Raw genomic sequence first — 22,291 nt, forward strand, 5'->3', positions numbered from 1 at the left:
ACAAACAAAAATAAAATGATGAATTGTAGATGCCCGCTGGTCTTTTCTTTTTAAAGCTTTTTATTCTGTTTGTGAAGCGAACTCTTAATTTCATCCGTTTATAAACCACAATATTCTTTTTTTTATACCAACCCGTATTATCCGAATAAAACTCAATTGGTTCTGGTTGCTCCAAATCCAGCTAATGCTAAATGATTAACCAGGTTTTTCAATATAATTTGCGAATCTAGCAAAACTGCCATAGGTGGGGAAAAGACTGAGCAAAATGAGAGATACCTTTTGTGCAAAACTTTCCATTTGTGAATAAAATTATGAATAACCTTTACAGTGGCTTCTCCAGACTCTGAGAATATTCATTTTGATTTATTTAATGTGTTTGTGCGTTCAACAGAAACTTTCCAAACTTAACACTAGTTAACTAAAAATACGCTTGATTCACATGCTTACAATTACATAATAATGCATTAAAAAGTCTTCAATAATAAATACATTTAGTTCAAAACTCAATTGAACGGAATGAGGAGGGCTATCTTATCATCATAATCAATTCAAAGCCGACGTGGAGCATCTCCCGGCTAAAAAAAACTTCGATATTCATAAAATTCCACAAGTAAACTAAGGAAAGGCTCTTGGGGGACACAACGACTTTCTAAATGGTGGGTGGATGATCTGGGGGGATCTGACCCGGAAGGCACTACAAATGGTAGAATGCTGTCAATAATACAGGGGAGAGCTGTGAAAGGAAGGGGATCGATGGAAATTTCGAAATAAAAATATCAGTCGGTATGGTTAGTTTCTGCATGTTTGCTTTTCGAAGAGCGACATCGATATCGATATACGAATGTGGAAGAGCGAATGGCTGTGAGAATCAGAGATGCTTCTTTTCCTTCATCGGCGAATCCTTGACGTTTTCTGCCTGCTGGACCGCAGCGAACGTCGTGCGCGAAAAGGGATCCACACTCGCATCCCTGAAGGTCTTCTTTTGGGTCGGCAAACTCTTGGTCGGCGCCGATGTAGCTGGTGTGGGTGTGGAGGACCCGGATTGGGCGCTATTCAAATGCGTCTGGCTCCTCTGACCACCCAATCCTCCGATCAGCGACTGGTGAGGACTAAAGAAAGCGGCCGATGCTGTGCCATTGCGCAAACATTGTTCAGATTCTCCGCCAAACATGTGAGCCGATGAATTGCCGGACAGCGGGGCATCCAGCCAGCAGCGCTTCACGGATATGGCCAATTGATCCTTGGCCTTGAAGATCTGCTCAATAATCCCATCGATGAGGGAGCCAAGTGTATCGTATTCATTGGGCACCATTCCATCGACACTGCTCTCGAAGTAGCTAAACATGGGAAACCAAACACGCGTCCTCTTGGAGTCGCTTTGCATGAGAGCCTGTGGAAATAAATTATTATTAGAATGCCCTTTCTAAACAAAAACGAAGCTGTTAAATGCTCACCCTGTTATTTGCTAGAGTATGATAGTACAGAAACAGACGTGAGGTGATATAGAAGGCCACAAACACATCGATGGAGTAGTGCTCGTGGGCAGCCAGGATGAAGAATATGCCAAACATGTTGAGCAGCCAGGTCAGCGTGTGCAGGAAGTACAGATTCCGCGGCGTGTCTGAAAGATCAGAGTGTAAGTCAGTAAGCAGCATAGGAAATATAAATAAATAACACACATTCTGTGATAAAGAAGTTGAGCAGGGTCAAGGCCACCGTGTGACCACTAAACATATAATCGCCGCAGGTCCGCACTCCCTGAATGGACATGCCCAGGCCGCTCCAGATGCGATAGGCTCGTGACATGCGGATAATCAAGGCGCCCACCATGTCCACATTGGGATCATCGATGGCAAAGTCCTTCTGGCTGCACTGCAGATGCGTTCCCGGTACGCTCAGCGACGTGATCAACATGGTGACGCAGCGCAGCAGGAAAACCGTGCCCGCCAGAGCAAAGAATCGCCTCAGTAGGACCAATCTATACTTGTGGAAGGTTAGCACGACCACCCAAATGGTGAACAATAGTGAGCCGGTTATTTCGCACATATTAAAGGCCCACGGAATATGCGGCACGTTGTCCAGGAAGATGTCCGGCAGCGGCGGATAGCGCTTCATATCCGGAACCCGCTCGTGCACAATAACCATTGTTAACGATGTTATCCAGGTGACAACGAACGAGTAGCCTGTTGATGGTACAAAAAATATGATGTTACCATGCGGATTTAGAGTGTGACTAATTTGGCTCAGCAGGCGGAAAAAAAATAGTTATGGAATCGGTCATTTGCAACCATAATCTATAAACTCTCTATATATAATTTCTAAAAACGTTTGTATTTCAAATTGATCTCAAGATGTCGAATTTATGAAGTTGAATCACAATGATGACTAAACTTGAGATATCAGAGCAAATAAACGTATGTACTTTATTCTGATAGTCATCTTTGTTTGTATAATAATTTAGTATATAATGCGGAAACCTTTTAACAAAGAAAAGGAAACCATTTTATTTTCGTATTATTATTGGTAGTGTGTTTGACCCCGTTCCGAAAGTGATAAAAGTGTAATATTTACTACCAAAAGAATTATCTTTCAGCAGCTTTATCTGCCAAAATGTAGACTTATCTATTGAAATGGCCATGACAATAGAAAAACAAGCATAGTCTGTAATGATAAATGCATTATCGAAATAAAAAGCCACTGATAGCAAATTAGCCTAGATAAGCCCATTGTTTCGTTTGAACTTTGATCACTTAAATATTATAACTCAAGTGAAACATTATTTTACAGAACAATCCTTTTTTGAATAATCAGCTAAAACTTGTCAGATAGATAAATAAATACATAACATAATACATAAAATTCAACACTCGATTGGCTACTGTTTTTAGGTTTTCCTTTGCCGTTCAATTTTTTGAAAATTTACCCGTTAAGTAAAACCAGCCGTTTGAAGGGTATCATAAACAAATGGGAATTTGAAATTTAATGCACGCAAAGTTACACAAAAATAACAAAACCAGTTAGCCAGAATGAGAGGCATATGAGTACACAAATAAATGCGAGCGGCGTCTACACAAATAACCTCCGAAGTGCTCAAAATAAATAATAGTAACGCGTCGCCAGTGACCAGTAAACATTATTAAACTTAGAGTGTGACGTATCTCTAGAAGTCATAGCTAATGAACCCATGAACTCGAAGGTAAATTCGTTTACTTTCGTAGAATAGGTAGTAGTACAGAAACTATAAATGGGATTTAATGACGTATGGTCTGATTAAACATTTATAACACGCGTGACATTGAAACCATTATTATTGGCCTATCGCTGAGGTAGTGATTGGATTGAGTGATATACTCTAGAATTAGATTTACTAATTAAAGCAATGTTTCTCACATGGAAAGCGTTTATTTCTGGTTACAGAATTTTAGAATTATTAATGCTGGCAGACATGACAAGAACTAAATGTTTAATGTTTAAAAAGATCAAAGTGTGATATGTATGATATTTTTTCGTAGCTTGTTGGGATTATTAAGGCAAATGATAGCAAAAGTCTGATAAAATGGAGCAGAGGTTTATATAATATATTATTTCCTTTGAAAGTTAACTGCCATATGCCAGAGCTTCTTATCTAGATATGCATATGTATATAGTGACGTATTTGGGTGGTCCAAACCAGCCACTTCCATTATTTCAAAGAAATCAGTAATGCACTCTAGTAATTTTCCATAACGTATCCCAGCTGCGCAGCATTCGTTTATCTTTGGCAGCGCAGCCGTTCTTGTAAACATCCTAAAGCCTGACCTAAGCAGATTTGACTGCCCTCTTTCAACGCTACCTAATCTTAAGAACCCAAGAGCGAGGCTCTCCCGAAATACAAATATTGTTCAAATACTGAGGCTTCTCCTCAATCCAATTTGCATTTGATTTTTAGTCTTAAGCTGAGATCCAAAGAATAAAGTCGTGAAACTATTTCTCCTAAAAACTATTTTTTATTTCTTGGCGTTGTCCTTAGTCAACTGACGGGACATTAGTTCGACTCATAAATAAAACAACAATTTTACTGGCGCAGTCGGTAGGATACAAAAGTATCCGAAAAAAAGAACCTTCGAGTGGAAAATAAGTTAAATTTTATAGTCCAGTGCTCGAAACATCTCCCAAAATAAATTCGTGAAAACTCTTCAACTTGGATTATAATTCCAATTCGGTTATCCAATAATAAGTGGAAGTGAAATACGAAACAAAAATATTAAGTCCAAAGGCAACTAAGTTTTAAAACCAACATATAAAAATAAAAAATTAAAACAATATAGAATTTTAATAATACAACACAAAAATTTACAAAACAAAAAAAAACAAACAAGTGAAACTAGAAAGCTTAAAAATAATAATAACATTGAATCCGAAACAAAACAAAAAAATAAAACACAAAAGTTAAAAATTTTACAATAAAAATGTCACAACCAATTATTGCGCTGAGCGACATAAACCTTGCCGAAGCCCGTCGGCAGCTTAAAGACATTATGCCATTCAAGGGTGATCCAGAAACCCTTCACACCTTTATCAGCAGAGTGGATTACGTAATTTCGCTCTACCAAACAAATGATGTCCGACAACAGAGGATTCTACTGGGAGCCATCGAAAGGAACTTGGACGGACAAATTACACGATCTTTGGGACTTCCGAACATCGAAGATTGGCCTACCCTTAAAGCAAGACTCATCGCGGAATTTAAAATTCAAACACCAAACTACAAACTTCTGGAGAACTTCAGGGAGACACCATACAGAGGAAGCCTAAGAGCATTCTGCGAAGAAGCGGAGAGACGACGTCAATTACTAATTTCGAAACTACACCTGGAAGGCACCTGGTACCCGATAACACTATTGTTTATACTGATCACAGCTGTTCATGGACAACAAATTCAAATTAATAATATTGACACCAACCACGGATATCTCCTTTTTTCTGATAAGCCAGTACAGATACCATCCTCCTTTGAACATCACTCCTTAAAAATCAATTTAACTGAAATAGACATCGTGGTTGACTATTTTGAGCAAAGACTACGAACCGATTACCATGCACCCCAGATCAATTTTTTATACAATAAAATAAAAAGAGAACTAGCCGGAATAACCCTGAAACATAGAAACAAACGGGGTCTTATTAACATTGTGGGTTCAGGTTTTAAATACCTATTTGGAACACTAGATGAAAATGATCGAGTCGAAATACAGAAAAAACTTGAAATCAACGTCCATAACTCAGTAAAATTACATGAACTCAACGACGCCATACGATTGATAAATGACGGAATGCAAAAAAATACAGAATTATGAAAATAACCACACCATCATTGACAGTCTTTTGTTCGAACTAATGCAGTTTACGGAATACATAGAAGATTTGGAAATGGCTATGCAGCTTTCCAGACTTGGACTGTTTAACCCCAAATTACTAAACTACGACAAACTTGAAAATGTGAACAGCCAAAACATTTTGAACATTAAAACATCCACTTGGATTAACTACAATGATAACCAAGTATTAATCATATCCCACATACCCATTTACCTTTCACTAATAAGCACAATTAAAATAATTCCTTACCCAGACTCCAACGGCTATCAGCTAGATTACACAGACACACAATCATATTTTGAAAAAGAAAATAAAGTTTATAATACCGAAAATAAAGAAGTAAAAAATGAATGTGTCACCAATATTATTAAACACTTAAATCCAATTTGTAATTTTAAGCCAGTACACACGAACGAAATAATAAAATACATAGAACCAAACACAATTGTAACCTGGAACTTAACCCAAACAATTCTTAACCAAAATTGCCAAAATTCAATTAATAAAATAAAAATAGAAGGAAACAAAATGATAAGAGTAACGCAATGCAAAATAGAAATCAATAATATAATTTTAAGTGAAAATCTGTTAGAACCAGAAATAGATTTGACACCACTATACACACCACTTAATATAACAAAAATAAAAATTGTAAAACACAACGACATTGTTGAGATGATTTCAGAGAACAATATTACACTTTACATACAAATGATCATTGTAATAATCGCACTAATTTTGTTGTACTCATATTTAAGATATGTATCATTTAAACCATTTATGATGCTGTATGCAAAACTTAAAATAAGAAAAAATCAAAATCAAAACACACCACAACAAACAGAAATAGAAGAAACTCCATTTCCCACACTATATCCATCAATCCCAGCCCAAGTATAGGCTTCTCTTTAAGGGAAGGGGAGTGACGTATTTGGGTGGTCCAAACCAGCCACTTCCATTATTTCAAAGAAATCAGTAATGCACTCTAGTAATTTTCCATAACGTATCCCAGCTGCGCAGCATTCGTTTATCTTTGGCAGCGCAGCCGTTCTTGTAAACATCCTAAAGCCTGACCTAAGCAGATTTGACTGCCCTCTTTCAACGCTACCTAATCTTAAGAACCCAAGAGCGAGGCTCTCCCGAAATACAAATATTGTTCAAATACTGAGGCTTCTCCTCAATCCAATTTGCATTTGATTTTTAGTCTTAAGCTGAGATCCAAAGAATAAAGTCGTGAAACTATTTCTCCTAAAAACTATTTTTTATTTCTTGGCGTTGTCCTTAGTCAACTGACGGGACATTAGTTCGACTCATAAATAAAACAACAATTTTACTATATATATACTACATAATAGTCATACCCATGGGGAAACCTCTTACTTCTCGGCTATCGCAAGGAAAGTATATGCCTGAACTGCGCTATATAGAGAAAAGCGAAAAGCTCTCGAGAATTGGCACACGACCGATAAGCCCGCCGAAGCAATCAATGGACAATTGACCTTCGTAATTGAAGGGGGGCAGGTTGTGGACCACTCACCTAAGCTCATGGCGGTCTTGAAGTATTCCGGCGGAACATAGCGTCCGCCCATGCGCAAATAGGTATCGCAATCGGACACATAGCTGGGGCATTCGGCCTGCGGACAGGGGCACGTGGATGAGGACGGTGGACCGCAGCCGGTGCTGGCTAGTGGCATGTATACCGAGTTCCCGTTCCCATGGCACTCGATGCCCAGTATTACGGATTCCGCAGAGCTGTTCTTCACCAGTAGCTGCAGCTTGAGCACGGCTATCCAGAATTTCTTGAGCTCGCCGAAGGTGAGTTTGTAGCCCAGTTTGTAGCGCATATCACGTACATCCTCCTCGGTGAGGGAGAGCAGCACCTCGCCGTCGATGGCCTCCTGGCGCAGGCAGTCGAGCAGTGTTCTCGAAAAGTGCTCCATGCAGGTGGCCCAACTGGTCACATTCTCGATGGACCACTGGGCCACGAGTAGCGGATCCACGGGCTCTGGATCTGGCGATCCATTGGTCAGGTGCTTATCTGTCGCCGCGTCGAGGTAGTGCGTCCGGGTCTCCTGATCCATTGTGACCAATCCACCGCCCTCGGAACGTGGCTGAGTCACCGGATCGCCAATTTCACCGTCGCACATCGCGCTTTCTTTTTTTTCCGTTCGATGTTCTTCTGGCTGTTTCTTATTCGTTCCAATTTTGCGATTTATCCAAAATCCAAAACAATTGTGCGGCCGAACTCAGATGGAGTGCAACATTTTTTCACTGCTGGCTGCTGTTGCTGCTGCGGCGCATAATTAACACCTCACTTATTGCGCGTCCAGCGTTTGTTGATGTAAAAGCACATTTAATTTTTGGTTTGGTTACTTGTTAAATTCAGACTACTCAGTTGTTCCGTTCAGAGAGCAAGCGAGAGAGCAGAGCGGAGTCAGCAACTATGCTGGGGGCGGGAGCGAGATAACAAGGCCGAACAGCTGACTTCGGCCATCGATAGTTTTTGGACAACGCCAACGCTATCGATGAACAGTTACTTCGGTCTTAACTGCGTGTTCACACCGAAAAATTTTCGAGAATTTCGCTCTCGTAAAAGTCAAAAGGTTTAAAACTCTTATCGTTAGCTTAATATTATTTTAAATAAAACAATTTGAGGTGTCTGGCGAGTAGAAATTATTTAAATATTAACGCTTGACTGATATAAATCTCGTTCGATATATACGAAACCATGGTGAAAATGTGGAAGAGTGGAAACGGCCTCCAAAGCGAAGATATCGAAGCCACAGCTTCGCTTCGTTAGCATTTTGCGAGCGGCAAAGTGATTTAATTGTCCTCGTGCGAATGTCTAGACAGAAGTAATCCTCGAATAATATGAAGAAAGCCAAGCCGCTGCTGCACGACCATCTAATAACGATCCGAGTAAAGAAGGTGTGTCCAAATCCGTTGTTTATATCCACAAACTAGCCAGCTGCCCGATAGCCGGTAAATTCCCATGAAAGCAGCACAAAAAAAAAAAAAAAAACACACAAAAACCCTTTGCAGGGCGGCGATTTTGGGCAAGGGAAAACAAGGTTAGGTCGCAGGCTACCCGCATCGTGTGCTAATTGCGTTCTACTTTCGATTTCAGTATCTGGAGGAGCACATCGGGGAAACCTACCTGGATGTGAAACAGATGACCAGGGAGTTGATGCAAAAGTATCCGGAATATTCACGACGCAAATTCGGACCATTCAGACAGCTGGTGCACCAAGGTAAACATGGAACATTGTGGTTATTTGTTTTTAACAAATATTTCTATTACAGCATTCTCGATCATTTCGGAAAGCTATAACTTGGACAAGGTAAGCAGTTCCGAGGAAGATTGTGTTAGCGAGGACTCCGAGCCACCACCCACGAATAGTGTGATGAACAATATGATGAACAGCCTGTATAGTCAACCAAGAAAGCCGCTGGCGCCCAAGCCAATCAGCGAGCCCATCGATATATCCAGTGGAGACGAGAACGAAGATGACTCCAATACAAAAACCACCAACGGAGATGGGGTAGCTGCTGCTGCTGCTCCTCCTCCTCCTACTCCAGCAGTGCAGGGCAGTGCTTTGAAACGCCTGATGGAGGAAGTGCCGGAGATCGCAGTGGCTGCAAAGAAAGGTGGGTTATCAATCCATTAGTCTATGACTTGGTTAAATGACATTCTTCATTAGTAGCTAAACCGAATACTATTCACGTTAGCAGTTCGGAGGCCATTCAAAAGCGTGAGTTTTTTTTTAAATACTTTTGTAAAATCAATGAAACCTAAACTTTTTGTTTTAGTGCACCAAGTTGTGGGCAACAGAGCGAAAAATCTTTCAGAGGACGCCGTTCCGCGTTCCAAAGATCACCGTAATGTGCCTGGCTTATATCAGCAGTTGCACCAAAACCAAAGTCGCGATCGCCTTCGGAAGTTCAAAAGGGATCTGGAGGTGCAGCACCCAACGGAAAGTTTCCGGGACATTGGTGGCATGGATAGCACTCTTAAGGAGTTGTGTGAAATGCTGATCCATATTAAGTCGCCGGAGTTCTACTTTCAATTGGGTCTATTGCCTTCGAGAGGTTTATTGCTTCATGGGCCGCCAGGCTGTGGCAAAACCTTTCTTGCTCGTGCCATTAGCGGGGTGAGTTTTATAAATGAACATTGAATCGTTAATTCATATATTAATCATCTCTGCTTTACGACACAGCAACTAAAAATGCCTCTAATGGAAATTCCGGCCACAGAGCTAATTGGTGGCATCTCTGGTGAGTCGGAAGAACGGATTCGCGAGGTCTTTGACCAGGCCATTGGCTACTCGCCTTGTGTGCTTTTCATCGATGAAATCGACGCCATCGGAGGAAATCGTCAGTGGGCGTCCAAGGATATGGAACGTCGCATTGTCTCGCAGCTGATAAGCAGTCTGGACAACCTGAAGGCCAACGAGTTTGGCCAATCAGTAGTCGTCATAGCGGCCACCACGCGTCCCGATGTCCTCGACCCTGGACTACGTCGCATCGGTCGCTTCGATCACGAAATTGCCATACACATCCCATCGCGGAAAGAGCGGCGTGAAATCTTGCGCATCCAGTGCGAGGGCTTGTCCGTCGATCCCAAGCTAAATTATGATAAGATTGCAGAGCTAACACCGGGATATGTCGGTGCTGATCTAATGGCTCTCGTAAGTCGTGCAGCTTCTGTGGCCGTAAAGCGTAGGTCCATGAAGAAGTTCCGTGAACTGCACGCTGCTAGTGAAAAGAATATGACAACGGTCACTTTGGATGACGACGAGCCCAGCGAGGACGCAGGTGAAACACCTGTGCCTGATTCAAAAGGTGAAGAAACTGCAAAAGATGCAGAGGCAGAACAAAAGGTAGATGGTGACAAGGAAACATCTGCTAAGGATAAATCAGAAGGCGACTCGCCAAATATTGAAACCCCCAAGAAAGCGACCAACGGCAACTCATCGATAAAGTCGCCGCAGAAAACACCGAAGAAATCAGCGGAGAAACCAACTGACGCAGCGATGGATGTAGACAATGTTGCTCCCGAGGAGCCGAAAAAAGCCGTTGAGCAGGAGGTGGATTCCTCCTCCTCCAACGACGAGTACTACGAACCCACACTGGCCGAACTGACCAATTTTCTTGACAACCCCCCTGAAGAGTTCGCCGACCCAAACTTTTGCCTCACTCTCATTGATTTCGTAGATGCCATTAAGGTGATGCAGCCTTCGGCCAAGCGCGAGGGCTTTATAACAGTACCAGATACCACTTGGGATGACATTGGTGCCCTAGAGAAAATTCGCGAAGAGCTTAAGTTGGCTGTCTTGGCACCAGTTAAGTATCCAGAGATGCTGGAACGTCTTGGGCTGACAGCTCCGTCAGGCGTTCTGCTATGCGGTCCGCCGGGTTGCGGCAAAACTCTTTTGGCCAAGGCTATTGCCAATGAGGCTGGCATCAATTTCATATCGGTGAAGGGCCCCGAACTTATGAACATGGTAAGATAATTGAAATGTTGTATATTTCTTGCATTGCTCATCATGTCCGTATATTGTATAGTATGTCGGCGAGAGCGAACGAGCTGTGCGTGCCTGTTTCCAACGTGCCCGGAACTCTGCACCCTGCGTCATCTTCTTCGACGAGTTCGACTCCTTGTGCCCCAAGCGATCGGATGGTGGCGATGGTAATAATTCGGGCACTCGTATCGTTAACCAACTGCTGACCGAAATGGATGGCGTCGAGGAGCGCAAGGGTGTATACATATTGGCGGCCACCAACAGACCGGATATCATTGATCCGGCCATCCTGCGACCGGGTCGCCTGGACACCATTTTGTACGTGGGTTTCCCCGAGCAGAGCGAACGTACCGAGATTTTGAAGGCCACCACAAAGGTAGAATATTGTGGTTACATATTTTATTCGGTAAATTGAAATCTATTTTTTGTTCTTTTCCATCGCAGAACGGAAAGCGTCCGGTTCTGGCCGATGATGTAGATCTCGATGAAATTGCTGCCCAAACCGAGGGCTATACTGGCGCAGATTTGGCAGGATTGGTCAAGCAGGCCTCCATGTTCTCCCTGCGACAATCTCTAAACAACGGCGACACAAATCTCGACGATTTGTGCGTACGCAGCCAGCATTTCCAGGAAGCTTTGCAGCAACTTCGGCCCTCAGTTAACGAACAGGTAAGAATGCCCCAGTACATTGTTAATTATAATTGTTTAACATGTATTTATTTAATAAACAGGACCGCAAAATATACGATAAACTGCGCCTGAAATATGCTGCACCAAGGGTACCCACTCTAAATGATAAGTAAACCGATCAACAATAATGAGTTTGTTGATTTAGCACCATCGCGAATCAATTTAATTGTAAGTTTCGAAAATTAACTTTTAATTTTCGATACAAAATGCGATATGTTACCCAAAAAAACAAAACCATTTAATCTATCTTGTAAAATGCGTAGAAGAGATATGTATTTAGTTTTTGGATTGTTTTAATTTTTTGTAGTATCTTACAAAATAAAAGTTAAACTATTTGGGTTCATCGCAGTTTAGTTTGACTTACACATTTAATTTCACGTTGCCACACTAATCACAAAACAAAGTTCTAAGCTTATAGGAGCACCAGCGACACTGGCGAAGAAATGGTAGGTTTGCCACGGCTGGTCAGAATCGCGCCATCTCCACCGCCCTGTCCATCACGACTAAGTCCGGATTGTTTTATCGGTGGATACTGAGGCTCCATTTGTCGCGGGAAGAGTCCGGGCGGCAGGGCTTGAATGCCCTCGGGCAGATCTAGGGCTTCACGTGCCTTTAAACTCCTTTGCAGCCGTAAGATGTTCTCGTGCTGCGCGCGAATCGTTGTGCGCTTCGATCGCTTCTTCTTGGACGTGGTTTTGGCAAAATCGCCACCAGCCGTATTGGTCTCTTCCGTGGTCGTTGACGTATTCTCGATTGCCACGCCCTCATTACTGCTTTCGTGACGAGACGGCCACGGCAGTGGTGGCTCCTTTTCACGGACAATCTGATGTCGCAGATCAAAGGAGCGCTTGCACATCTCTCGTATACCGTACCAACTTTCATGGCCAATTTGACTGATCATCTCCACTGGCGGCTGAAAGCCGAGCTCTCGAGATGGCAGCTCCATTACCAATGCCATCGGTACTTTCAACACTCCATATACGTAGTCCACAACGGAACCGGCAATGGTTCGCTTGGTCAGACAGCTGATGCTACCCGTTCGGTACTCCCGGCCATTGTAGGACTTGATTGCACTCTTGCCGGAATTCGCCAGGGAGCTCAATTCACGCCAATAAATCGGATTGTCACGGCAGTAGCCCCAAGGGTACATGATACTTTGGCCATACGAGTGCAGGGACAAAAAGAACAGGAGGTTCGAACTCATCCTGTCGAGAATGCATCTCATGGCCCGCGTTTCCGGCTCGGAAAACGGACTTTCACCCTTGTATGTATTACGGTTGATCTTGCTGGGTCCGCTGTTCCAGAAGATGTCGTAATTTCGGTTGCAATCAGTGCCCACAAATTTGGCGGACTTGTGTGGCCGGCGGTTTTTGCGCCACTTGGGATTCTAACCATGAAGTTGGAAAATGTGATGAATCGTAATTGGTTAATCTGGTGAAATCTTTTCTTACCTTGGTGCGAGAGTACTCGTAACCATCGGGATTGACCAGCGGAACGATGATGAAGCGCAGCTTCCGTAGCACCTCGATGTTCCTGGTGTAGCGCTCCGTCAGCTGGTAGATGCAATTGAGGGCCGTGGAGACGCTTATCCATTCGCGGGCATGTGTGCCAGCCTCTATGAAGACAGTTTTTCGGCAATGCTCACCCACGTGAATCACCGGAACGGTGAATCGTCCATTGGGCCCGATATCGAAGAGCCGGGGTGAGTGCTCCCGCATTTGCGGCGAGAGCTCCACATTCTCCGAGTTCATCCAGTTGATCTCCAAAGCTCGGATCTCCCGCTTCTCGTGCGTGTGGCCCAGGATGTGGACGTGTACGAAGTGGGCATACCGCTGTGCGAGATACTGCAGATACTGATTGACCTGCTTGTAATCCAGATAGGTGTGCAGGATGTCCGGTCGAGGGATAACCAGCCTGCGAAGCGCGGTAGTGGCATCTGTACGGCTCCGATCCTTTGCTGTCTGATTTTTACGTTTCGTTATGGTGGCCATCGCAGAGCGAACGATAGAATTTTAACAGAGAAACAAACGAGAAAACGATTTATCACTTGAGAATTTAAGTATTTTTGCCTTTCGTATGCTAGAAGCACAAATGAAAACTGAGATTTCGGTCGGCAGTGACACCTAAGTGGAATCACCCAGGCCTGCTGGGTGCCACACTCACCTGGCACTTGATGTTCAGGTGCAGCCGCTCGACCACGAGCAGAGCCAGCCGTGTGCCCTGCTTGGGTTTGTCCTCCATTGTGCGGGCCTGGAGCAGCGGACGCTTGGGTTTTGTACTCCTGAATGGCGAAATTCGTACTCCCACAGAAAGTCCAACTCTCCCAAATGAGTTGCTCCTGCTGATGCACTGCAAGAAAATCGATACAAGTTGTTGGTAAGATCGTTTAATTGGGATAGCCTCTATTGGCTATAGATAGAATGTCTCAAGATTAAGTAACTAATTGTATTACATATAACTTTTATCACTATAGTATGAAAAATCATTCTATAATATTTCTCTCTTACCAAATTGGGCTCATTTGTAAGTGCACATTTGTAGGTTTTTTCTTCGAGTGTACATTTCGCAGTGGGTAAATGGGACAGCGTCAACGTTTAATAAGTTGGGCACGGTAGCATGTAATGCGGAATTGGATTTGGATTCCGGCTCGGAATCGGAATCCCCCAACCCGGCTGCAGCTGCCACAAAACGCAAATATGCTAAATGTCAGACAGGAGGACGGGGTGGCTTGACTGGCTGAGAATGGGCGCTTGCGGAGCAGCGACGTGGGCGTCCAAAAGCGCAGGAGGCGCCTACTAATGCAAATAAACAGGGACTCCAGTTGCTGGCGTGCAGCCTGGGAAACGAGCCACGAGGATTTGGAGGAGGAGCCGTTGCTGTCCTTCTCCGGTTAAGCGTTTTGCAGCGAAGTTCATTTGTGGAGCTGTGCTTCCTGATTACACTGAGCTGCAGGCAAATATATTCATCTTTTAGTTTCGCTATCAGGCATTTGTCATATGAAATATAATATATATAAAATCATAATTTAATCTTTTAGTTTCGCTATCAGGCATTTGTCATATGAAATGCTTTAATATGTAATATGTACGTCTATAATTGTTTTTTTTTTATTATTTTACACATAAAATGTTGGTTTAATGTATGAATAATGTATTTAAAATATTTTTAAAATCTTAGAAAGTATTCTTTAAAATAGTTACCTACTCTTATTGTACAGCAATAATATTTTCCACATATTTGAGTGATATTTCACCTCAAGTTGCCCAAACTTTTTCGACAACTTGTTGCCTAGTGTAATATGCTTCCTATGTCCTGGCAAATGTCATGTCAACGCAAAAGTCAAAAGTGCGCGCCAGTTCGGTGCAGGACCACCCACAAAAATTCATGGAGTCCTTAACTGAATCCATATAAATTGGTATAAATATGTATGGCATATAGCGGGAGCAACGCAACCAGTTGATTTATACAGGAAGCATGTTCGTGTTGATTTTCATTTAACGGTCTTTTAGTCAACTTCCTGACACAGTGACTGCCATATATTTACGTCTAGCTATGTCTACATAAAACTTTGCTATTTCCTTTCCGGTTGTATACCCTTTTACTAAAGTTAAATTAAATTATTCTTAGATGCTTAGAAACTTGGTTAGTTATTGAACATTTGTGTAATCGAAATGCCTATTTATTTATAATTATGTTAAGTACATTTTCTATTCATTCTTTTTACATAAGATATAAAATTATATTTTTGTAGAGCAAATTGGTAGCTGGAAAAGGCAATTTACATAAGTAGCCCTTTTAAAAAATACTCTTTGGAAATAATTTCCTGCGTTTTTTCAGTGTGGAACTATGCATAAACACGCAAGGACTAAAACCAAATGGATGAATGGAACAAGTGAAGCCTTTCCCAGTCAGTAAGTCAGTCGGTTGTCGGTCGTCCTTCTGCGGGGGTAAAAGTTAAAGGGGAAACCCCTTTTCAAGTATGCATTATGTCATTAGCATGTTGGCCAATATAAAGGGTAAAACTTTGTTGAATTCGGTGCCGTTCTTTTTTTTTTCTTGCCAGAATGACAGCTGTCTCCTGTCTTTTGTTCGAGTTGCGATGACGAAATGTAATGTAGCATAAAACTGTTTACGAATTAACGAAATTCCAAACAATTATGCCCAAACGAATACGAATTTGTTGGCAAAGTTGTGTTTGCCTGGACCTGCCCCAATGAGCTGGATTTTTGTCATGTGGCAGGGCAATTTAACTTTGTGCAATTTGGCATAGTTTGTGAGCCAATATTCTGATTACTTTGATCACATACTCACCCCTATATATACAGTAAACACTCTATTAAATAGGCAGAAATAAGCTGGAATTCAAGTATAAATTAGTTGATACTGAGTGTTAAAATATTTTGCTCGCAGTTCCGTTCCCATGCGAAGATTTAAGTTTTCATGTTCATGGTTAAGGCCAAAACGCATCTATTGTCACCAGTGGGTTTTCAGATGCAAATAATTCGGTCGAAAACGCGACAAAAACAATAGCCATGCCTTGAGTCGAACAATAACGAAAGCCAAATAGATAGCTCCATATACGAACATATAATCATGTACATATAAGCCTTTAAGCTAATGCGATCGTTGAGTGGAGATTGTGAATTAATTTGCTGTAGAAGTTGAATGCCCTTTGGGCTGCTGTGAAGATGTGTCTGGATTGGGTTAATAAATAAACTAAAATGATTTAGAAACCGACTAAAGAGGGCTGGCATTAAGCCAAGTGGTGCCATTAAGCCACAGAAGTCGCACCAAATTTCAAATGTAAATTATTTCAGTCAAACAAGTTGTGTTTTCGGATCGGTTTAGCACCGGAAATATGCGAGTGGCGGTTCATCGATTGTTTATCTGTCAGATTCCCTATCGAAAAAACTGCAGGCGGAAGTGCCCGCAGCTATGGCCAAGTGTTATAATTACACACAAAAGCGGTCCGAAACGAATGGTGCCGAAAGCAAATATAAATATCAGACGATGAGTTGGACATTGAGTGACCTGGCTTCTGGCGGCGATCACAATGATGATGATCTCTTCACGAATTAATCAACTCAATAAATGCGTATTTAGACGCCAAATGGTAACTGTAATGAATTGAACTATTGCTTCCGGCTATTTTGGGACCAGTGACCTTGTCCGTTTTTGGCCAAATATTCGAAAGTTCAGTGCTCCAATAGTGCTGGACCATCTCCAGCACGAGCACATCTTGAACTTTCAAATCGAAACGCTGAGGAACACACATCATCATGACATTAGGAAGCGAGTTTGTCTATAAAAACCAGAAAATTAACTAGCAGCGGCTTCAGAATCGATTCACGAATCGACATATGCGGATGCAAAAGCCACAAAATAAGCCAGAACAAATTGTTAGTGCGGCCCAAAGTGATCAAAAGTGATTTCGAGACAAACAAGTTTTCGATCTAAAAAAAAGAAAAATAAATAATAAATAAAATTCCCAATCAATTAAAGAAAAGAAAAAGTACAGATTAAAGGGAATCGAATCGGTGAATAAATTATGCAAAAATATCACAAAAGTTCTTAGCCGAAAGTCAAAGTATTTATAATGGTCAAGACGCGTGCCCAAAATCTCGTCTCGTGACGCGTTTGCCGCTTTATTTCGGAACTTTAAAAAACTGGTCGCAAAGCCCGACCTTGACACTCACTTTTCTAAACAATCGACTCTCGGATCCGAGACAATTTTTTGGCCAAGATCTCGTCTTCTTTCTTGGCCGCTTTACAAACCGCCCGTCAGTCTTCCGCCGGACCGGAGATGGAACGCACGGATCGCGTCCGCTGAACAGAGTTTCTTTTAGTATTATAATATTTTCCCCCAAGCTAATCACTTAAAACTAAGAGCTCTTGAAGAACTGAAACTCTTACCCAATCGGCGTCAGTGTGCAGCGTGCAAACAATAAAACAAACAAACAGCCAAACAAAAGTGCAAAAAAAAAAAAAATCAACAAAAAATCTTACAAATACGTGCGGCTGTCCATGCAACAGCATATTTTAATACATAATTAGCCAGAGATCGTGGAAGCATCTCGGTGCATGTGCACAGTATATACAGTATATATATATAAAATTTACATATAATTGGTAAAAATGTGGCAGGGAATCGTGTGCAGCTTGGCTTTATGCCTCGTCGGATTGGCGGGTCTCGGCATCGCCAACAATCTCGCCGGCTACGAAGGGTAATATCATCAGCGGCTACTTGCATTAATTTTAAATTAATTTTAAATTACAACGTTACCAAAAGGTAGCAAAAAAGACGAAATACGTAATACACATCAATTTAAAACGTTTTTATGTTGGTCAGTGGACGAGTGTTGTTTCTAGCTGATTAACTGGTTTTCGCATCTCATCCATGATCAGGGCTTTTTTAGCTGGTTTTGCTAATGGCCCGTATCAGGTATACAACTTTAAAGAACATAAAATTTAAAGTCCTTCATATTGCATTTATCATATTTGGATATCCAGATTAGATACATAGAGATCATTAGGAATGTAATCCAAAAATAGTAATGATTGCAATAGATTAAATCGAAGGAGTCTTTTAGAAATTGCGGCATTTTGTTGCTTCTTATTTTTAGAAAATTTCTCATGCTTGTTATTTTGAGATAGTTAGCTCACTTATTTAATATTTATAATTTTTGTAAAGAATATTGCTCTGATTTAGAAATATTTTGATTGTGTGCTTTTCGTTGACCAATGAAAAACTTGATTTGTGTTTTGACTACTAGTGCACTTTGTTGAACATCTTAAGATATGCAAACGCCATAAAGCCGCATCTAATCATAGGATAAACAAAAGCTGTATGTTTTTAAACAATTTTTTTTTTCTTATTGTTAACCGAATCCATGGTCATTGGCCGTGATTAGAAGTCATCATAATGAGCAGGGCTAAACGTTTTGTCGTTTGGTGACCAACAAACCAACAAACAGATGTACATACATACATACATTCAGCAATTCCGTTGATAATTGCCAGACATTTGCAATTGGCAAGCGATCGCAGTGCAAACTGTTTGCCAAACATGCCACGCCCCCAATCGCGCATACCTCCCCTCCTGTCATTGGACCATGTGGCGTATGAGTAATGATGGCTTTGTGGTTGCAGAACTTCCGACTGGAAGACCGTATCGAAATGAAAATCATACTTCCGATTAATACTGGCCAGATGTTTGGTTTCCTAACCGTTTTCAAGTTCAAAAACATAAAGATATGCATGCAGAGTGATAAATAAAAATTTTCACAAGGCCAAGTTTCGTTGGACAATAGGCTTTGATTTGCTTAAATAGGCGTTGGGAAAATTTCGAAAAAAATCGTAACTTTTAAAGCTGAAAAATGCGCCCCGCTGGCTATTTTATTTTGGCCAACTGTTCGGGGCGTCTTTTTAAATTATCATCGAATGCCGTTGGCCGGCTCACGTGATTAGCTTTTGTGTGGCATATGAATAGCATATCGTAATGCAACAATGCCCCTCACTCCCTGCCACCCACGAAATCGCATAATGCAAACGAGATAAATATGTATGAATGTAGGGGGACCTAAGTCTTGTTGCTTCACTATTCACATATTTTCATCTATTTTCTTATAAATGTGTGTTTGTGTGGAATTTCGAGAGATGATAAATTGGCCACCGATTCGCTGCGAGGTGGCAAAGAGCCAACAAACAGCGGCCAGCAGACGTTTTGCATAAATTTATGAATCAACAACTCATTTTGACGCCAGGCGAGGGCGAGCCATAAATTAATTTGTTGTCCAATTAGTTTGAGACATGTGGAGCAATCATCGGGATTTCCCGCCGCTAGATTATGATTATCTGGCTATTGGTGTATCAGTTAATTAGAAACCACTAATGACCACATCACACTATTAGTTTCAAACAAAAAAGAAAACTAGCAAAAAGTTCGAAAATGTTTTGCTGTTAAATTAATTAAACGCCTGCCAACTAAATGTTAATATTTATTTGTCCAAACAACGCGTATCTCTACAATGAATTAATTAACACGTATCCAGCAAAACAATTTATACTCCAACCTTGACATACTCACTGGAAATTATGGCTTTAAAATTGTTAGCAAAATTAAGTTAATCTTATTAAATTTTGGCTAAATTGGCAGTGCATAAAATATGGCAGTATAAACCATCTTTTAATGAATAATATAAATTAGACTTATAGCACTTTATCTAAACTTGTAATTTTAATTTTAATTATTATAAAAATTGACAGCATTTTAGTAAATTTAAAAATCCTTATTTCAGTTATACAAAATACACGGTGCAACATGGAGACGAGAATGCCTTCAAGTACATGGTCGACCTGCAGACGAATGACGCGGAGCTGGACTTTTGGTTGCTGACCAGAAACTCCTCCGTGCTGACAGTGAGTCCCCGGCGGAAGACACAGTTCGAGGCGAGTCTTTCCAGTTTGGGAGTTAGCTACGAGATGCAGCCGCTCATGGAGCTGATGGCGGCCCTTCAAGCGAACAGTTCCTTTGCGGATGACAACTACGATGGGGAGTACGAGGAGTGCCAGCAGGATGAGTGCGAGCAGGCGGAGCGACCACGTCGAAGGACTCGTCGTCAGGCTCGCGGCTTCTTCTCGCACTATCCGCGGTATCATGAGGTGCTCAGCTTCATGAGTGGCTTGGCCGCCAGATATCCTCAGTTCTGCCGCTATGAATCCTTGGGTCGTTCCAACGAGGGTCGCCACATAGCTGCTCTCTCCATTTCACTGAACAGTAGGGTACGTCCTCGTCGAGTGGCCTATATCCAGGCAGCCACCCACGGTAGGGAGTGGATTACTACGCAGACCGTTCTCTACTTGGCCTACGAACTGCTGAGCAATCTGCGCGCCTTCACGAGGGTCCTGCAGGATGTGGAGATCTTTCTGGTGCCGCTGGTCAATCCCGATGGCTATGAATACACGCACACAACGGTAAGTGAGGGGTTTAACTGACTTATTTACTAATGCTTATAATCCAAATAAGTTAGATACATTTGTTATATCAGCTAGGGCAACTAATAAGTATTTTTTGCGCAAAAAAAAACTTAAATTTATTTAATTATACAACGAAATATCAAAGATTCAAACATGTGTTAAACAAGTCTTGCTCATTTATCTTGTAATACATATACGCTTTAAATATCCATTGAAAAGCTTAGGGAAAACACATTAATTATTTTAGAGAAAAGTGTCATTTAAAAAGTGCTTGGATGTCACGGGATTTAAAATACATTTGAAATATATATTTAATGTTCTTGCGTGCCCATAAACTGCCAGTCTAAATGAACAAATAAATTTTGAGCATAAGGAACTGAAAAATAAATATTTCACACAATATTCAATTGCTGTTATGTTTGTTGTTTATTGAATTTAATAAATATTTTAATTGAATCCATTGCAGGATCGTTTCTGGCGCAAGAACCGTCATCGTTATGCGGGTCATTCCTGCTCCGGCGTGGACATCAATCGTAACTTTGGCAATCACTGGAACTATCAGGGAGCCAGCCAGAACGTAAGTCACACATTGACCCCGACATTGACCTTCGCCATTGAGCCACGTAATCCTCGCCAAAACCCTTTTCACTCCCAAATCCAACAGCTCTGCTCGGAGGTGTACTCGGGCACTGCGCCCAATTCGGAGCCGGAGACCTCGGCGGTGGTGCGGTATCTGGAATTCAATCGAAACCGTGTGAAACTCAGCCTGGATGTTCACTCATTTGGCAAATTCATTTTTTATCCCTACGGCTATGCGAAGTGAGTACGGGCGGAAAGTGGAGTGCAGCCACCCTGATTTCCATGTTGCATGTTCCATGTCCGAAAATCCTCGGCTGCGGGTGAAGGCGTCACCAGCGGGTGGCCCAGAAAGAAATTCAATTTACTTTTCAATTATTTGCTAAAAGCAATTAAACGCGAATATTTCTGCCAATGCAACCATTTAATTCATTTTTGTTGCACTGCTCGTTGAATACTAAAGTTTAAACTGATGTCTTGAAATATGACAGGCAAAGTACATTTTTTTTAATAATTTGTAATATTATTTCAAGTCATAATTAAAATCTTTTAAAATATGCCAGGTTTTCTTTGATTGCAAAAAGTTAATATAAATGTTACTTGAAATTTTTAACACTTAAAAAATAATATTTTAAATTTGATGAAAAGAAATATTTCTTATTAAACTGTTCAACGTTATTATTGTACATTAGATACATTGTTTTACCATTCAGCTGCTAATATGTTTTAAATTTTGTATATAATCTATAATTTCTCTCTGTGTAGAAACACCGTGCCACCAACCGTGGGAACGCTGCGCTCGGTGGCTCTGAGGGCCGCCAACCAGATCGGCAGGTACCGTGGAACGCGCTACACCACCGGCACCTCCGCCTCCATTTTGTACGAGGCCTCCGGCAGCTTGGACGACTTCGCCTATGGCAATCTGGGAATCCCGCTGTCCTACACGCTCGAGCTGCCCGGTGACGAGTTCCATGTGCCCGCCCACGACATCATCCACGTCTGCAAGGAGACATTCGCCGGCTTCATCGAGTTCATCCGGCACGTCAGCCTTTACTAGAAGGCGCCACTGTATTTCCTAAGCCCTAAAGCAATTGAATTTATTGTTTGTTAAAAACTAAAATTATAAGTCACCTCGTTGTTAAGCATTAAAGAGATGAATAGTGAATAAA

General features: G+C 41.7%; 4 protein-coding genes across 10 annotated transcripts, besides 1 other annotated feature; 2 read left to right on the plus strand and 2 right to left on the minus strand.

The window, feature by feature from the left end:
• Nucleotides 1-324: 324 nt before the first annotated feature.
• Nucleotides 325-7,749, minus strand: SMSr (Sphingomyelin synthase related). Its single transcript, NM_139857.3, has 4 exons — nt 6,896-7,749; nt 1,680-2,183; nt 1,455-1,621; nt 325-1,390 (listed from the first exon to the last, which is right to left on the minus strand). The coding sequence occupies exons 1-4, from the start codon at nt 7,503-7,505 to the stop codon at nt 869-871; spliced, it is 1,803 nt and encodes a 600-aa protein (NP_648114.1). The 5' UTR covers nt 7,506-7,749; the 3' UTR covers nt 325-868.
• Nucleotides 3,646-6,693: a mobile genetic element.
• A 139-nt stretch (nt 7,750-7,888) lies between the features above and the next one.
• smid (smallminded) lies at nt 7,889-11,912 on the plus strand. 5 transcript variants are annotated; one of them, NM_206287.3, is made up of 9 exons: nt 7,889-7,961; nt 8,486-8,609; nt 8,662-9,006; nt 9,060-9,110; nt 9,169-9,509; nt 9,576-10,862; nt 10,924-11,256; nt 11,325-11,549; nt 11,612-11,912. In NM_206287.3, the coding sequence occupies exons 2-9, from the start codon at nt 8,531-8,533 to the stop codon at nt 11,681-11,683; spliced, it is 2,733 nt and encodes a 910-aa protein (NP_996009.2). In that variant the 5' UTR covers nt 7,889-7,961; nt 8,486-8,530; the 3' UTR covers nt 11,684-11,912. The 5 variants fall into 5 exon arrangements, with proteins under 5 accessions (NP_996009.2, NP_001261512.1, NP_523959.2 ...); NM_001274583.1 differs by lacking the exon at nt 7,889-7,961 and adding an exon at nt 8,124-8,429; NM_079235.4 differs by lacking the exon at nt 7,889-7,961 and adding an exon at nt 8,124-8,286.
• Nucleotides 11,913-11,922: 10 nt separating this feature from the next.
• On the minus strand, nt 11,923-14,189 carry CG8564 (uncharacterized protein). 2 transcript variants are annotated; one of them, NM_001274585.1, is made up of 4 exons: nt 14,078-14,189; nt 13,734-13,919; nt 13,022-13,531; nt 11,923-12,957 (listed from the first exon to the last, which is right to left on the minus strand). In NM_001274585.1, the coding sequence occupies exons 2-4, from the start codon at nt 13,809-13,811 to the stop codon at nt 11,983-11,985; spliced, it is 1,563 nt and encodes a 520-aa protein (NP_001261514.1). In that variant the 5' UTR covers nt 13,812-13,919; nt 14,078-14,189; the 3' UTR covers nt 11,923-11,982. The 2 variants fall into 2 exon arrangements, with proteins under 2 accessions (NP_001261514.1, NP_648115.1); NM_139858.4 differs by lacking the exons at nt 13,734-13,919; nt 14,078-14,189 and having other exon boundaries at nt 13,022-13,638.
• A 2,827-nt stretch (nt 14,190-17,016) lies between these two features.
• Nucleotides 17,017-22,288, plus strand: CG8563 (uncharacterized protein). Of its 2 annotated transcripts, none has more exons than NM_001274586.1 (5): nt 17,017-17,794; nt 19,868-20,543; nt 21,013-21,123; nt 21,211-21,365; nt 21,888-22,288. In NM_001274586.1, the coding sequence occupies exons 1-5, from the start codon at nt 17,706-17,708 to the stop codon at nt 22,177-22,179; spliced, it is 1,323 nt and encodes a 440-aa protein (NP_001261515.1). In that variant the 5' UTR covers nt 17,017-17,705; the 3' UTR covers nt 22,180-22,288. The 2 variants fall into 2 exon arrangements, with proteins under 2 accessions (NP_001261515.1, NP_648116.2); NM_139859.2 differs by having other exon boundaries at nt 17,352-17,794.
• The last annotated feature ends 3 nt before the right edge of the window (nt 22,289-22,291 follow it).

Source organism: Drosophila melanogaster, chromosome 3L, assembly GCF_000001215.4.
Source record: "Drosophila melanogaster chromosome 3L".
Taxonomy (NCBI): Eukaryota; Metazoa; Arthropoda; class Insecta; order Diptera; family Drosophilidae; genus Drosophila; species Drosophila melanogaster.